The 18,602-nt window shown below is 42.3% G+C and overlaps 1 protein-coding gene across 2 annotated transcripts in view; it reads right to left on the bottom strand.

Annotated features, from left to right (window-relative positions):
• TRMO (tRNA methyltransferase O) overlaps nt 1-16,770 on the bottom strand; it is a 21,126-nt gene extending 4,356 nt beyond the window's left edge. For both annotated transcript variants that reach the window (XM_003785360.3, XM_012802366.2), the window contains exons 1-3: nt 16,623-16,770; nt 9,918-10,092; nt 6,320-6,477 (exon numbers count right to left, since the gene is read on the bottom strand). In XM_003785360.3, coding sequence (XP_003785408.1) covers nt 6,320-6,477; nt 9,918-10,092; nt 16,623-16,698 — 409 coding nt within the window. In that variant the 5' untranslated portion in view covers nt 16,699-16,770. The remainder of the gene's footprint in view (nt 1-6,319; nt 6,478-9,917; nt 10,093-16,622) is intronic.
• Between the last annotated feature and the right edge of the window lie 1,832 nt (nt 16,771-18,602).

Raw genomic sequence — 18,602 nt, forward strand, 5'->3', positions numbered from 1 at the left:
GTTGAGCTATAGGCACCAAGCCCCAAATTTAACTTTTAATGAGAAAAATGAAGTCTTAGGGTGGAGCCTGTGGCTCAGTGAGTGGGGCACCAGCCCTGGCCAAACCACAACAAAAAAAAAGCTGGGCCTTGTAGAGGACACCTGTAGTCCCAGCTATTCAGGAGGCTGAGGCAAAAGAACTGCCTAAGCCCAAGAGCTGGAAGTTGCTGTGAGCTGTGACACCACAGCACTCTACTGAGGGCGACAAAGTGAGACTCTGTCTTGTAAAAAAAAAAAAATAGTCTTAGATGAAGCTAGAAAGTGGGGTGATTTGTGGTTCATGTCCAATACTGATGGCAGTATGTCTCCTGAGGAAAGGGACAGATACCCCATGAGAAGACTGATAGTTCCCTTTTAGGATCCCAAATGGGACCCCGAGAAACAAGGTGACTGGTGGAGTAAACATCTTCTAACATGTATCCTAAAAGGTTTATGACAATCCAAGAAAAAACCCATGAACTATTCTAAGTTGTCTATTATTTGCCAGGAGCAAAATGAGCAGCTTAGGGAGGCAATGAGAAAATACACCCAGTTAACATCTGACTCCTAAGGAGGGCCAAATTATTTTAAAAGATAAATTTATCACTCAGGCGGCCCCAGACATTCAAAGAAAACTCCAGAAATTGGCTCTAGGCCCAGATCATAACCTAGAGAATCTTCTTAAAATGGCCACAGTGGTCTTTTATAATCGAGATCAGGAGAAAGAGAAAGAAAAAGAGAGAAGGGATAAAAGAATGACAGCTCTAGTAATGGCACTCCAACAAACAGGCACCATTCAGGGGCAGAGGGAAGCCAGAGGAGCTAAGAACAAGTGCTTCCAACATGGTCAGACTGACCACTTCAGGAAAGACTGCTTTCAGCAGGACTGCCTGTCAGGCAAACCACCAGCCCCCTGTCCAGAGTGCAAGGGTGATCACTGGAGTGTAGCCTGACCCCAGAGGCAAAGGACTCCTGAGACAGTGATCCCATCAGCCCAAACTGGAGTGAGGGTGTCCAGGGCAAATTCTCATGGCTCCAGCTTGTGTCATCACCCCTCAAGAGCCCTGGGTTTGCCTCGTAGTAGAGAGCGAGGAGACAGAATTTCTTCCGGACACTGAAGCAACCTTTTCTGTACTCCTCTCTAACCCTGGTCTTTTATCCCCCAAATCTGTAACTATACAGGGGGTATCTGGAAAGCCAGTTACCAAATTTTTCTCTCAGCCTTTAAACTGCAATTGGGGTGACTGGCTATTGTCTCACGCCTTCCTAACCATGACTGAAAGTCCTGCTCCCCTTTTGGGAAGAGACATGCTAACTAAAGCAGGAACAACCATTTATATGAATATGGAACAGGAACCTATACTATGCCTTCCCTCATTAGAGACGTAAATTAACCCAGAAATGTGGGCTACCGAGGGACAGGTGGGAAGAACAAGATATGCTCAACCAGTCCAAATTAAGTTAAAAAATCCCACCATTTATCCCAATCAAAAGCAATATCCTCTAAAAGCAGATACTAAGAAGGGACTACTGCCCATAATACAGAATCTAAACTGACAAAAATTATTGATACCTTGCAATAGCCCGTGTAACACCCCTATTTTAGTAGTGATAAAGCCAAATGGAACTTGGAGACTAGTCTAAGACCTCCCCATTATAAATGAAGCAGTCATTCCTCTCCATTCTGTAGTTCCCAATCCGTATATATTATTATCTCAAATCCCTGAAACAGCTGCCTATTTCACAGTCCTAGACTTAAAAGATACCTTCTTTTGCATTCCTCTTCATGAAAACTCCCAGTATCTTTTTGCTTTTGAAGACCACTCTGACTCTAACATCCAGCTCACATGGACTGTGTTACGCCAGGGATTTAGGGACAGTCCTCACTTATTCAGACAAGCCCTAGCCAAAGACTTGAGTCATTTTTCATATCCTACAGCAACTCTTATTTAGTATACAGATGACATTCTTTTGGGAGCACCAGATGCAGAGGAATGTCACAAAGCTACTCAAGCTCTGTTAAACTTTCTAGCTCATTGTGGGTACAAAGTTTCCAAGGCTAAAGCCCAATTCTGTGTGCCTGAAGCTCACTATTAGGGTCTCCAGCTTTCACAGGGGAAGAGAGCCTTGGGCAAAGAATAGAACCAATATTGACTCACCCTGAACTTCAAACTCTCAAACAGCTTCAAGGCTGCTTAGGAATTACAGGCTTTTACAGACTCTGGAAAGCCACTGTGATGCAATGAAGGTGAAGGCCAGCACTCTCACCAGCTGAGGGGGATCCCGAGGCCTCTCCAGTCCACCAAGAGCACACCACTGGCCTGGCCTGCCCGTCATGCCAGGGAGGTGGAGCATGAGCACATGTCTTAGAAGTGTAACACATGCACGAGTCTAGGGCTCACATGACTCAGTCTAATTCACCCTCCCTAACCCCAACTTGGGAGGTCCCTTTTCTGTTATCTTGTCTTCTACAGCTGTTAAGTTATGGAAATAGATTCCTGGATACATCATTCATGAGAAAAATCCTGAAACCAACCACCTCCCACAGAAGCAGACCAAGAGAATCAACTACAGTCCACCTATGCTTTTGAGCCTAAAGAAAATTTGACAGCAAGAAAAGTGTTAATATAGTTTTCTCTCAAAATCAACCCCCTCCTCTCACTGCTCCAACCTTGCCTTTTAATGTACTAATCAGATTTGTCTTTCAGAGATAATATTATCAAACCACAGTGAAAAGAGTTCCAGCCCAGACCTGACTCTATTGCGGACCCCTGGATCACCGCTCACCTGAAGAGACCCTAATTATCCCTTCTGTTGACATAGGGTTCCCTCATTCCAGCCTGAACAAGGGACCCCAGTTTTCTGGGGCTGGGCAATTTAGTGAAGAGAATACACTAACATTTTACCTCAAGCTAGAAGAATTAACCTAAATTTCGGGACCTCTAACTGCTTCCCCATATCACCGTCCATCTTCAGCAGGAAGCAGTTTGGAGCAGTCAGCTCCCCTTTTCCCTAATAGCAGTTAGACCTTCTATTCAGAGAGGGAAGATTGATACAGGATTCCACCACCCAGGGCTAGATAGGGAGCTCCCCATTCTCTAGGCCCAGGTGCGCTCAGAGTTCAGACCCCCATTTCCAGGCACAAGCAGACTGCCTCTTTCAGGACACACCAACTGGGCCCTGAGATCTTGAACAAAGCAGCCTGTGATGGTTTTTTGGGTGGTTCCACCTCGGGTAGGAACATACACCCTAATCCCCTCTCAGGGACAAAGACTATAAAGGACCTGATAACCTCGCCCTAGTGAAGGAGAAACTACATTCATTCATTAATGCACTTATTTCCATCTACCAACTGCTAGCCTTGTGTAATCCTCTAAACTTAAGACCCCTAGATAAAGGAGCCCATGTGGAGACTCCTGAGTGAGTTCTTCAGTTCTCTCCCCCTTCCAGAAGCTCTGGTGCTTTTTACTCTTCTGTATTCCTTTCTAACTTCTAATAAAAGTCCTATCTTACCACTGGGGGGAAAAAAAAAAAATATATATATATATATATGAACAATGAAGAACAGTACAAACAATACAATAAATCAAACCCTGAAATCCTCTCCCACACCATCTGTTTATGCCTCACCAAGTTTACTCACAATTCTTTCACACACCTGGTGCCAACACAGGCTTTTCTTTCTACATGGAAACCCACCCTCTTCTTCAAACTCCTCCTTGTTCTCTGAGGCTGGCACAGGTCACATTTTCTACAAAGCCTTTTTGGCTCATCCAGACATGGCCTTCTTTCCTACAGTCCCCACAGAGGAGTCTGCACACACCTTTGGTAGAGCCCCTTCCCCATGGCAGAGACCTGCTTGGAGTCCTTATCCCTAGTCAGTGGGCAGGCTCCTTCAGCACAGGGTGGGGCTGACTCATCTTTGCATAACTGGTGCTTCTATCTGTTCCATACACATAACAATCCTCAGTATCTTTCTGTGGGACCAACAAGGGCTTTCCTTGTGGCAAACAGACTCTAAGGTGGCTCCCAGGACCCCTACCTCCCAGTGTTCATGCCCTTGGACAATCCTTCTGAGTGTGCTTGCTTCTAACCAACAGATACGGCAAAAGAGATGTAATATCCCTCCAGGGATTGTTGTTATATGACTCCTGCTTGCCGGTGGACTCAGCAAGACTCCTGAGGGTCTCCAGAGTAGGTCATCTACTCTACTCTGCAGGGTAGACGCAGTAAGCAGCCATGCTGGGAAAGCCCAAGTGGCAAGGAACTGCAAGCTGCCTTCAGGAGCTGGGGGCAGCCTGCAGCCGACAACCAACAGGAAGCTGGGCCCTCAGTCCTCCAACAACATGGGAGTGAATGTGGCAAACAACCCAAGTGACTCTGGAAGCAGGTTCTTCCATAGTCAAGCCTCCAGATAAGAATTCATCCCACTGACATCTTAACTGAAGTCTAGTGAGATCCTAAGCAGAGGACCCAACTAACCAGTGTCTATCATCTTGAGAAACACAGTAATGTTTCAAATATACACAAAGAAAGAAAAATGTGTTATTGAAACTGGTGAGGTGTGGTCATGTGTTACATAGAAATCCATCAAGACTAAAACAATCGAGTAGCACAGGATAGGTCTCCTGTTCTCCCACTTGGACACAGTTGTTTGCTGGGTTTTTGCCGTGTTGCTGTGTTCCACACAGTTATCTTCTGAAGTTCTGTCCTCAGAACGTTTAGGTTTCTCCTTTGTACTGTGGCGGGGATGTCTGCTCACCCTTGGGAAACTGGCCAAATGAGAACCAGAAAACTGCATGCGACTGCACTTGATTCTGTCTCCATTTAAGTAAAACATGATTAACACAGGATTATGATTTCTAAAATATGCTTACTGTGAATGAGCCTGGAACTTTAAAAAGATGAATCTGGACTTTTTAAATGATGGATTATACCTACCAATGTCTGCACTAGAAAGGAGGCACTGCAGCATACGTAAGAGTTCATGGGATGCTATTAGGAAATTTATGTAGCATTAACGAGCCTTAGTTTCTTCATCTGTGAAATGGGATTGCCACCCCACCAAACCCACAGTGCCACTGTGAGATAACGTACAAGAACACCCTTTACTAACTACAAAGCATCACACAAACACTAGTACATGCCATAAAGCTTATGTAGTAATATCTACAGTACCCCTGTGCTTGTCTTTTTAACTTTTTGACTTGACCTCCTCCCACAGAACATTAAGTTCTATAGAGCAGGGATTTTTATCTGATTTGTTTACTACTATATCTCCCATGCCTAGAACAATGCCTGGCACACATTCAATGCTAGAAAATGAGTGTAGGTGCGTGAATGATCATAAATGCTCCACTATATCTACACAGGTTGTTTAGCCATTACAAATTGATAAAATTCAAGGCAAATCAAATACTGAGTGTTTCTGAGAAAACAGACTTAAGGCCCAGTTGATACAATCCAACAGGGGAGTCCAAGTTCTGGGAAATAACTGTTCTCATCTCTTTAGTGCCCAATGACCTAAAAAGTACTCCAAGAGCTTCTTTGTCATGAAATCAGAGATTAGGCAGGTCCTTCTCCTAGGTCCACTTTACAAACAGTAAGCCAAAGCCTGGAATGGCCTTCAACTCCCAAATAACAAATGTACTTACTGGGTCAGAGGATTCAGGAATGGAATGCTTTCCAAAAATATGTAAACAAGTTATAGAGAAACACATATTTAAAACTAATCTGATATTCTACACATCTACTTCTATAATCCCAAAACCAGTATTGGATCCTACAGTGTGATTCATCCTAGATTCTTGCCACACAGCACAGCTGACGGCTGCAAGGCAGCCACAATATATGTCCATTTCCTCAAGGCTGCCAGGCAGGAACATTACAGCACCACCCTGTGTGCCTACCATATGTGACGTATAATTAGTTACTGCATATTAAATTTTAAAGTGCTCTCAATTATTTTCATCATTTTTTATTTATTGCATTCCAAGTCAGAGAGAACTTGGTTATTAATTTAATGAATATGAAAACTATGAGTTATTTTAAAATAATAACAGTTCTTGATATTTGTGATGACATAAAAAAACTCTGAGAATCTTACGACAGCTCATTTCAAAGTATTTTCAACGTCTAGTGGATCTTTTAACCAGTGCATTCTCTTCAATATCTAGTCATTCCCAGGAGTTAACACTACCAGTGCTCATCTGAATAACAGTCAGTAGTGAATGCCATGTTTATTTTATAAGACTTTTTAGGGTAAGAAGAAAAACGTATACACAGAAACGAAATGGGTTACCTTCTACCTTTTCCAGCTTTGCCAGGGTCAGTCCTATTGCATTGGGCCGATGAGGACTCCTTGTAGAAAAAACTCCAGTCTTTGCACCATTCAGCCTAGGAGGCTGCACTTTTGCTTTACAACTCAAATGACCATTTTTGTGAAAAACAAACAAAATCCTATTAAAAACAAAACAAACCACTGAGTAAGAAAAGAGTACAAGTTATTTTATCATAATGATTTGAGGAGGAAAATGTAATCAACCAAAAAATAACGGAAAGAATATTTTTAATTTTTTGTTTGTTTGTCCATATTGTAGAGATAAGGTCTTGCTTTATCGTCCAGGCTTGCGTGCAGTGACATCATCATAGCAATCATCAACCCCCTGCAAATGAACTTGGGGGTTCAAGATGGCCTCCCACCTCAGATTACAGGTGTCAGTCACTATGCCTAGGCTTTAACAGTATGAAACTGTAATTCTTTGGGGAGAAAATAACACCATTACCCTTCCTTGAAGGAAGACAACCTCATATCTACATCCTTTGCACATACTACAGTGACAGATAAAAGGAAATGAATAGATCTGTCAAATGCCTGAATAAACAATATTTACAGTGTTTGTTGTTTACCAGGTAATATGCTAGCAATTTTTATACTCATTTAACATAATCTTCTTAACAATCCTAAGAAGTAACCTATCCCCCATTTTAGGGATGAAAAAATTAAAGCTCAGAAATATTAAACTATTTGGCCAGACTTTCCTTAACAAGACACAAGCCATGAACAAAACAATGAACAGAGTTGGGATCGGCATGTATGGCTCAAGTGGCTAAGGTGCCTGCCACATACACCTGAGCTGGCGGGTTCAAATCTAGCCTGTGCCTGCCAAACAATAATGGCAATAGCCGGGTGTTGTGGTGGGTGCCTATAGTCCCAGCTACTTGGGAGGTGGAGGCAGGAGAATCACTTGAGCCCAAGAGTTGGAGATTGCTGTGAGCTGTGATGCCCCAGCACTCTACACAGGGCAACAGCTTGAGGCTCTGTCCTCTGTCTCAAAAAAAAACCAGATTTGAACTCATCAAATCATAAGATTTATGTACTATAAAATATCAGACTACGAGAAAATGTTTGCTACATATATTGACAATGGGTTAATATAAATTGCTCCTACAAGCTCGGCACCTGTAGCTCAGTGAGTAGGGCACTGGCCACATACACTGAGGCTGGTGGGTTCAAACCCAGTGTGGGCCAGCTAAACAACAATGACAACTACAACAAAAAATAGCCAGGCATTGTGGTGGGTGCCTGTAGTACCAGGTACTTGGGAGGCTGAGGCAAAAGAATCGCGTAACCCAAGAGTTTGAGGTTACTGTGAGCTATGACACCATGGCACTCTACCTAGGGTGACATAGTGAGACTCTTGTCTAAAAAATTTTTTAAAAATATTAATAAAATAAAATACTCCTAGAAATCACTAAGAAAAAGACAACCCAAAACAGGATACTAAGCAAAGAACATAAATAGGTGATTCAACAAAAAAAACCATAGTTAACAACCATATGAAAAGATGCAGAGCCTCACTAATAGTTAAGAAATTAAAATGAAAAACGAAATACTTTTTCCCCCATCAAGCAAAAATATAAAAAACTGATATCATATCAGTGATGGAGAGGATATAGGATAAAGAGCATTTGTATACACTACTGAAGTATAAATTGGATAATTTTAGAGGATAATTTGGCAGAGGCTCGCCAAAATTATAAATATGCATATCCTCTGGCCCAGTATATCCACTTCTGATATCTTATCCATAAAAATATAAAAATAGGCTCAGCGCCTGTGGCTCAAGAGGCTAAGGTGCCAGCCACATACACCTGAGCTGGCAGGTTCGAATCCAGCCCAGGCCTGCCAAACAACAATGATGGCTGCAACCAAAAAATAGCCTGGCGTTGTGGCAAGCACCTGTAGTCCCAGCTACTTGTGAGGTGGAGGCGGGAGAATTGTTTGAGCCCAAGCGTTGAGGTTGCTGTGAGCTGTGATGCCACCGCACCCTGCCCAGGGTAGAATGAAGCTCTGTCTCAAAAGGAGTTGGAGGTTGCTGTGAGCTTTGATGCCACAGCACTCTACCCAGACAGATTCTGTCTCAAAAAAATATATAAAATAAAATAAAATATATATATGTGTAAGTGGTCAAAAAATATGTTCAAGGGGGTTTGTCATAGTTTGACAAACCTGTAGTTCTTGATTAATAAAGAGTGTATGGTACATCTATATTTTGTAATAATATTAAATAATTTGTAACAATATTAAACCAAAACTGCCACATACTATATATGTACTATCCTGCCATGAAGGTTCTCCATGATATATACTGTTAAGTGAAAGAAACATATTCTATTTTTTAAAACAAATACTCATTCTGTATGTATTTGTTTCTATGGTACTAAAAAAAGAAAACATAAAAAGGTCTGGAAGGATCTACACCAAGAGAATCTCTGAAAAGTGCATAGGGTTGTGCATGAGAAAAGAGAAAAACAAAAGGGGTGAGGAAAAATCTCTTTATATACTTCTGAATCTGTTTTTAATATCAACAATGTTTTCACTTAAATAACTCAACCAAGAGCATACAAACAAGACCAGAATACCCACGTTCTTTCTAACCTAACCGTGTCCCTAAATTAGTGTGAAAAATAAACTATTTCAGAATAAACACTTACATTTAGGTCTCTACCAGTAAAATTAGACCAATTCATTAGACTGCTGATGTCTGAGTAGGGCACTGGCCCCATATACCAAGAGTGGCGGGTTCAAACCCAGCCCCAACCAAACTGCAACAAAAAACAGCTGGGCATTGTAGCAGGTGCCTATAGTCCCAGCTACTCAGGAGGCTGAGGCAAGAGAATCGCCTAAGCCCAAGAGCTGGAGGTTGCTGTGAGCTGTGATGCCACAGCACTCTACTGAGAGTGACAAAGTGAAACTCTGTCTCTAAAAAAAAATTCCAAATGACAGCAAGTAACAGTAGTATAACACTCAATTTAAAGTATCCAGATTTCTAAGGTCTTTTGTTATTTTAATAAGAGTAGACTTTACTAAGGTCTTAGTTCCGTAAACTTTTTCTGTAAAGGGTCAGATGGTAAATATTTTAGGATTTGAAGGCCAACAAACCAGTCACTGATACAACTATTGAACTCTGCCACTGTGGCACAAAAGCAGCCACAGCCAATATACAAGTAAATCTTAAAACAAATGGACATGACTTGTTCTCATAAAATTAATTTACAAAAAACAGGCAGTGGACCATGTTTGATCCACAGGACATAGTTACTGACCCCTGGTCCAGAAGACAGAATAATGAACCATAGGAAGAATTAAGAAAGTCTATAGTTTCAACTCAATAGAAGGCATTGTCACAATTAGAACCAACTGCAAATGGACCACACCCCTCAGTGGATCCCAAGCCTCCCTGAGAATGTCTAAATGATGCAGACAATCCCATGCACAAATATAGTACAGGAAGTGGGTGCAATACATGAGGGCACTCGGGATGGCAAACTCTAAGGTTGCCTTTACCTGGAGTACTTTACTTACAGGAAAGTTCCGGCCCAATAAAACTACTTACCAAACATGAGAAAACTGTTCTAGGCCCATCAAGGAATGTTCAGGATTATTAAAGATGCTTTTTCTAATCCTCAAACAAGCCCGGGAATGGCTACAAATGGATGGCTGCCTTGGAGTACCATTCTTGGTCGAGAAACAGGATTCCAAGTAGCCTATTGGCTCAGTTAAAAGATTCCCTACAGAAGAAAATTAGGTAAGAAATCATTAGTCAAAAGGTCAAATGAAGTTGTAAGAAAAATGTTCCCTCTAATGTACTGATTCCATAGTTTTAAAGTCTCCTAGGTGTTATCCAATTATAAAAAATGACTTTTTAGCCAGGCATGTTAGTGTGTACGTCTATAATCCCAGCTATTCAGGAGGATTGCATGAATTCAAGGTTACAGTAAGCTATTATTGGGCCACCATACTCCAGCCTGGGTGACAAAGACCTTGTCTTTAAAAAACAAAAAACAGCCAGGCATGATGGCTCACATCTATTACCCTAGCACTGTGGGAGGCTGAGGTGAGAGACTGCTTCAGCTTGGGAGTTCAAGACTAGCCTGAGCAAGAGTGAGACCTCATCTCTACTAAAAATAAAAAAAATTAGGCTTGGTGCCTGTGGCTCAAGTGGCTAAGGTGCCAGCCACACACACCTGAGCTGGCAGGTTCGAATCCAGCCCGGGCCTGCCCAACAATAATCACGGCTGCAACCAAAAAATAGCCAGGCATTAGGCACCTGTAGTCCCAGCTACTTGGGAGGTGGAGGGGAGGCAGGAGAATCACTTGAGCCCAAGAGTTGGAGGTTGCTATGAGTTGTGATGCCACAACACTCTACCCAGGGAAAGCTTGAGGCTCTGTCTAAAAACAAATAAATAAATAAATAAATAAACCAGGCATTATATTGGGTACCTACAGTCCCAGCTACTTGGGAGGCTAAGGCAGGAGGATCACTTGACCCCAAGAGTTTGAGGTTACTATGAGCTAGGCTGATACCAGGGCACTCTAGCCTAGACAACAGAGTGAGACACTGGATCAAAAAAAAATAAGTTTTTTTCAGTATTCATGAATACATATAAATATTCCCATCATTATATATACAGAGTAATATCCTTTCAGATTACACTAGAACAGGGGTGGGGAACCTGTGGACTTCTAGGTCCTTAAGTGCAGCCTTTTGACTAAATCTGAACTTTACTAAACAAATCCTTTTATTTTTATTAATACATTTTTGTTCATCTTTTATAATTTTATTTATTAAATGAACATATTTAAAATACGAAAAATAAAATAAGTTTCAATGAAATAATCCTCCCAGATTGACCAGCACAATTAGAAGTTTATAAGCCATAAGGGCTATACTCATGATTTATATAATTTTTATTTTTTATTTTTTTATTTCTTTTTTTTTTTTGAGACAGAGCCTCAAGCTGTCCCCCTGGGTAGAGTGCCATGGCATTACAGCTCACAGCAACCTCCAACTCCTGGGCTCAAGTGAGTCTCCTGCCTCAGCCTCCCAAGTAGCTGGGACTACAGGCGCCCGCCACAACGCCCGGCTATTTTTTGGTTGCAGCCGTCACTGTTGTTTGGCGGGTCCGGGCTGGGGATTCGAACCCGCCACCTTAGGTGTACGTGGCTGGCGCCTTAGCCGGTTGAGCTATAGGCGCCCAGCCATAATTTTTATTTTTAACTCAATCAGCTTCAAACATTATACACTCATGATTTAGTTCTAATTTCCCCTACCTGACAGGCACCACTACCAGACCAGGGTGACTGGTGAAGAGTTTACGGGGGTCAAGTATGCCCCTCTGTGATTAGCTTCTGACAGTTGTGCACTGTGTTTGTGTCTCAAGTACAATTTGTAAACAGGTGCACAGCTCAACAGTATTTTATAATTGTCTGCCTAACAGTTCATTAAGTCAAGGAAGAAAACAGATTTTTTTTTTTAGAGACTCTGTCTCACTTTGTTGCCCTTTGTAGAGTGCGGTGGCATCACAGCTCACAGCAACCTCCAGCTCCTGGGCTCAGGAGCCCGACACAACACCTGGCTATTTTTTGTTGCAGTTTGGCCAGGGTCAGGTTTGAACCCACTACCCTCAGTATATGGGGCCAGCGCCATACTCACTGAGCCACAGGGGGCGCCCGAAAACAGATTTTTTAATGAGGATTGGGAGTTGCAGTATTATCTTGTTTCTGCTAAAGATAAGATGATTGGTTTCCCTGTGATACTGCAATATCAACATTAAAGAAATTCCACTGTGATTGGCTGGAGGATAAAACATAAGGCAGAGAGTAAGAAAAGAAGAGGTGACAGTGCCCAGGCAAAGTGGCTCATGCCTGTAATCCTAGCACTCTGGGAGGCTGAGCCAGGCTCAAGATCAGCCTGAGCAAAGCAAAACCCCATCTCTACTAAAATTAGAAAAATGTGCTGTGTGTGATGGCACAGATCTGCAGTTCCAGCTACTCAGGATAGCAGGAGAATCACTTATGCCTAGGAGTCTAAGGTTGCAGCGAGCTATGATGACACTACTGCATTCTAGCCTGGGCAACAGAGACACTTTGAGTAGCTAGGACGCTAGGTAAGCACCACCATGGATAATTTTTTCTATTTTTAGTAGACATGGGGTTTCACTCTTACTGAGGCTAGTCTGAAACTCCTGAACTTAAGCAATCCTCCCAACCCAGCCTCCCAGAGTGCTAGGATTACAGGTGTGAGCCACAGTGTGAGTAGACTGCTTGAGCTCATGAGTTCAAGACTGCCCTGAACCAGAGCAAGACCTCGTCTTTAACATAAACAGCTGGCGTTGTGGTAGGTGCCTGTAATCCCAGCTACTTGCAAAGCTGAGGTAAGAGAATCACTTGAGCCCAAGAGTCTGAGGTTGCTGTGAGCTATGATGCCACAGCACTCTACCGAGGGCACTTTGTTGCACAAACAAAACAAAACAAAACAAATATATTATTAGTCTAAGTTCCATCCAAATTATGTATGTTTTTGATGGTTCTAAATTTTTTCCACAAGTTTTTACAGTCATTTTTTCTGACCCATGCATCTGTGATATTTAACATCTTAAAAATGAAGAAACTAGTCTATGATCGACATACTCTTATCTGACAATGGGAATATTACTTTTTTTTGCATTATTATTATTGCTCAATATTTTGTTGCAGCAATAGTCTGATTTCTTTTCTGAATGTATTTATCTTTGTTCATTCTTTACGAGGTTTGTGTTTCTAGTCCTTATCTTAAATATTGTTATTGTCATTAAATTTTAAGCCTTTAAAAAAAAATGAAGAAACTGAGGCTAAACAATCCGATGTTCTTAAAATGTCAAGAAGAAAAATGGCCCAAAGGACTCTTAGTCACAGGATCTCCACTGTCCTGTTTTCACTTGTTCAAGAAATATTTTCCAAGTGTCTACAATCGCCAGACCTTGTGCTAAATCTGGAGAAAAGTTACAAAACAAGAACGCTTATCACAGTGGAATTAACCACTGGAGAGAATCTCACATTATGCTTCATTATCACGGGACATGTCACAGCAGTGATAGAATTAGATTTGTGCCTTTGCCGTTTTTGATTTATTTTGCCTATAAATTTATACTGATGTACCACTTAATTGAATCAGTTTACACCTGTTTTTCACAGGTTACACATATACTATGATAAACGCATGGCTACCAAGAAGATTTATTCCAATCCTTTTTGTGCATCTCCATAAAAGCATAAGCAAAGTAATGCTGGGTTAGCAATGAATTGAAAGCATACCCAGGAGCTACTTTGTACGAGTACTATGCCACTCTTAGTACCACTGTCTGAGTACCACTGTCTTAGTGTCAACATCTGGGACCACTGTCAAAATATCAAACGTCCATATTCTAAAATATGTGAACTCTTCTAGAACCTATTTATATATTCTTTGTATGCACCTTTGGGGATAATAAATGCTATGAAATATAAATGCTCAATAATTTCCTTCCTCTTGCCTCATATCTCAAAAAAACAGTAAGCACCTACCAGTTGGTAAGCGCTGTGCTAGGTACTTGGGGTACAAAGGTAAGTAAGAACCAGTTCTCACCCTCACAGGCTTCCACTGTACTGACAGAGATGGGCAAGTAAATCAACAATTCTAGCAAAGTGCCTACCATGCAGGGATAGAGATAAGCACTGGTAGATTAGATAATACTGGCACTAGAACTATACAAAAGCAGTAGTCCTTCAAGGGAGCTGCTTTTACCCCTTTCCTCTTCTGATCCTAGTCCTAACCTTACCATACTCCTTTAAAGAACTACTTTCCCCACTTTTGCATGGTTCCAGTGCCAGTATTAGTCTGATGGGCAGCTTATCTCTCTTAAATCAGTTTTCTCATCTATAAATCAAGAACAATGCCTACCTTGGGGGGGAAGCTGGAAGAGTACTAATAAAATACATAAAGCACTATGATAGAAGAGCAGTAAGGAGAGGGTTTTAAAAGCCCTTGCTCAAGCTTTTTCTTCATTTTAACATTACAACTGTACTAACTGTGTAATAAGTAAAACACCAGAAAGTTATTAATGTGGAGTTTTTTGTACAAGGCTTATCTGCAAGGTTTGCGGTAAAAAAAACTTCAGGTCTTTTTCATCCAATTATCCTTGTTATACTTCTCTTGCCAATTCAAGACCCCCCCCTTGTCAAAACACAGGAGACCAAACTTTTACACTCCTGGAGATTCTTGCATTATGCCACTCTTTAAATGTTTCATGTTCCCCGCTGTTAACAGCCATCGTGTTTCTTTTCTTTTCTTTTTTTTATGGTGAAAAGTTATATATTTAGAATTAGCCAGCTGAACTTTGTTTAGATGATCCCAATTTTGTTGGCAACATCCAAAGCATCATAATCATGAGCCAGTGGAACATATGCCTTCTTCTCACCATCGGGCCTGATGAGGGTGTTGACCTTGGCCACATCAATATCATAAAGCTTCTTCACAGCCTGTTTGATCTGGTGCTTGTTGGCTTTGACATCCATAATGAACACAAGTGTGTTGTTGTCTTCTATCTTCTTCATGGCAGACTCAGTGGTCAGGGGGAACTTGATGATGGCATAGTGGTCAAGCTTGTTTCTCCTGGGGGTGCTCTTCCGAGGATATTTGGGCTGCCCCTGGAGCTTCAGAGTCTTTGGCGCCAGAAGGTGGGTGATATACGGATCTTCTTTTTGTGGCTGTGGATGCCTTTTAGCACTGCCTTCTCGGCCTTCAATGCCTTTGCTTTGGCTTTGGCTTTGGGAGGGGCAGGAGCTTCCTTCTTTGCCTTCCGCGCCATCTTGTGAAAAGACCCGCCATCATGTTTCTTTGCCTGGTCTTCAAGGTTCACCACCATCTGAATCCAACCAAAGGTTCTCACTTTCCTGTTCCATCCAACACTTCAGACTTGTAGCTCTCCAAACCCAGGCTTGTAGACCTCTGAGTCCTGGATTTTGCTCTTTGGGCCCTGTCAAAATATTAGACCTGCAAGCTGATAGCGCACAACATATTCTTTAAAACAAGCACAGTCTTTGACTACTTCAAGGCAATTTAACGAAGTCCAACATTCAGAACAGTACATAAAAATTTCAATTTCAAAAACAATGAAAACTGGCAAAAAACCTAAATCCCCAACAATAGAGAACTGTAAGCCAAAAAAATGAGAGCAGACTTCTAAAACAAGATAGCACGCAACCTAGTAAAATTAATCACCATGGGACGATTTTCATAAAATTTAAATTAAAAGTGTAAAACAGTGGGGTTGCGTTAAAGATCATTTTCCTAGTAGCGTGTGTAAAATGAACCAACTATAGAAGGTAGACACCAAAATATTAACAGTGATTTTCTCTGGGTATTGGAGGGCTTTTTAAATTTCCTTCTATTTGCTTCTTCCAGCTCCTGAAACCAATATACTGTGCTCTCTACAAAGAGATGCAAATAAACAGAAACAAATTCGGTGCAAATAAACAGAAACAAATTCATGTCAATCTTTCCAAGCCCGGTTTGAAACGACAAACTCCTCCAAACTTTCCCCATTCTCCTTTCTCATTTCTCACAGAGGAGGATCCCTCTCTCTGGTATTTATTAATTCCTAACTGTCACGACGCCAGGCATACATGTCCCATCTCCTCTACAGCTGGGAGAACACTATGCATAGAGTGACCAGACTCCGCTTTTTAACAATTTGTCCCGCGTCCCGCGGCGTTTTAAAAAAGTCCCGATTTTTGGAAAGAATGCGCGAAGGGGCGGGAGAACAGGAAGGAATATACGGTTTTCGGCTACCACGTGGCTATTTCGCCAGAATATGAGTTTTATATTATTTTTGTTAATTTTATAATGTTAAACTGTAATAACAAATAATTGAGAACTGCTTATCAAAGTTTGCATTGTTGTCAGGCCCTGCCCTGCCCCGACCCCGGCCATGTTGTCCCGCTTTACAAACGTTAAAATCTGGTCACCCTAACTATGCAGCACTCGGCTGTTCTAGCTACCCAGCCAAAACTAGGACAGTACCTGCCCAGTACCAAGACCAGAGCGCGCGAGATGACGTCACTCCGCTCGGCTCCGACCGTCACGTGATCATCGGAGCACGTGACCCATGCCTTAGCGGTAGGCCAGAGGGTGACGCGGGTCAGCTCGAGATACGGCATTTCACAGCCCTCTCGTCAATAGAGTCGGCTGTCTGGACTAAACCTCTCCTGAATGCCGCATCGCTAGTTTCTTGGACGTTACCTGTCTCCAGAGCCGGCTTCACGCAGCCGCACGGGGTCGCTGTGGCCCTAGGCTTCGGCTCCTCCAAGCCGCGCATGGTTCCTGGTCGCTGAGGGAACCTACCCAACACGTCAAGACTTCCGCTTCCGCTCTCTATGCCTGACGCCTGCGCGGTAGCCGCGCCGGCTGGCTGTCTCGGGTCCCGGAGGGTGTGTGCTAAAGACATCGCCGCTGGCAGCGCGGAGGTGTCTGGTGGAGTGCTCAACCGTCTGGGCCCGGTGTTCGTCCCGGATCCAGATCTTGATTCTCCCGCCCTCTCTAGTCAGCCGGGCCTCCGAGTTTCTGCGCTTCCGACGATGCGTCCGTCAGCCAGGAATTACGAGTAAAGCTGCATCTCTCCATACGTTATTAATAATAAGCAATATACCTGTTTAGCAAAAAACCCTAACTTTTTAATAAACAGAGTGTATATGTGTGATTACAATAGAGCAGAAGGATCTGACGTTAAGAAATGTTAAGAATTCTTCCTTGTTCGGGTGCAGGGGTCCACGCCTGTAATCCTAATGTTTTGGGCGGTGGAGGCCGGAGGATGGCTTGAGCCGAGGAGTTGGGAGACCAGCCAGGGCAATAGGGAGACTGCGTCTGTACAAAAAGCAGAAGATTCAGCTGAGCTTGCCCGCCTGTAGTCCCAGCTACTTGGGAGGCAGTGGCTGGAGGATCGCTTGTGTCCAGGGGTAGGCGGTTGCAGTGAGCTATATGATGTCACCAGTGCACTCTAGCCCAGGCGAGTGAGCAAGCCCCTGTCTTAAAAAAAAAAGAAAAACAAAATTCCCCTTGGGTGGAGGGAACGCAGAGATGATTATATTTACTCTGTATGCTGCATTTTTTCCATAATAAAAACGATATTTTGATTGAAACTCAAAGTACACCTTATTTCAGATGTGATAGACATTATAAAGTAGACCACACCACACTAGGCTTAAGGAATGAAGACTATTTCTTGTGCTCCATACCTTACCGGCACTAATGGAAGAAATGATGTGTGTCAACGTGCCGTGTACATTGTCGGGGTTATTGTTTCGAGGGGGGCTGAAAAATTGAAGTCCAACAGGGAACATTTTCTTTCCGTGCGATGACCAGTTGTACCCGCTGATAACCTATTCTTTGCCCGTTTACTTACATGTAATGCCATTTCTCACATACAACAGGTCTGTCTTTTTCTGTGCTTTTTATCCTGTTGCTTCAGGAAAAAAAAGTATATTACCTAATATAACATGTTAAAAGCATACAAGTGCCCATATTAAGAAGCCTAACAACCATGAAAAGCTGTTTCTGTCACTTGCCATCGATTGCTAGAAAATAACCAACAGGAGTCAAAGGTTTAAAAAGATTGTGGTTTTAAAATAACTAAAGTTGATCAAACTGATCCACATAGTGTCTTCTGGCAGAACAAGTATTGTCTTCTACATAACAAGTTGAAAAGGTCTGCCATTACTGTGGTTTTGGAAGGAACAGTTAAGCTGGACAAACAAGTTTGAGAGCCATACTCGTGTATACCAAAATATATTGTAAAACGGGGCCGAAGTAATTGCACTTGCCACTAGATGGTGGTATTGCTGAAAGGTGAGAGTCTCGCTTAATTTGGGGAAAAACTGGTGTTGAAAGATAGATATTTGCCCTCCTGGAGGGCGGATAGACGCTAGATAATCACACAGGAAATACAAATTACCAAGTGTGACAAGTGCTGAAATGCAAAGATGACTAGAAGACACTAATGAAGTAGATTGGTACCTCTTTCAATGGTAAAATTTCTTTTCACTGAGAACAGGAACCACAGCATTTTTATTAAATTCTGACTTCAAGCTTTTATCCTACCCAGAGTTATATTATTGCACTGATCGTAAGTTAGAAATAAAAAACCGATTATTTCTAGCTTCTAGTTACAGCCATTGTACTTAACATGAGAGGAGAGCAGCAAAGAGTAGAGCTAGCTGGATTCTT

The sequence above is a fragment of the Otolemur garnettii genome, unplaced genomic scaffold, assembly GCF_000181295.1.
Source record: "Otolemur garnettii isolate 467f Iridium unplaced genomic scaffold, OtoGar3 scaffold00014, whole genome shotgun sequence".
NCBI lineage: Eukaryota > Metazoa > Chordata > Mammalia > Primates > Galagidae > Otolemur > Otolemur garnettii.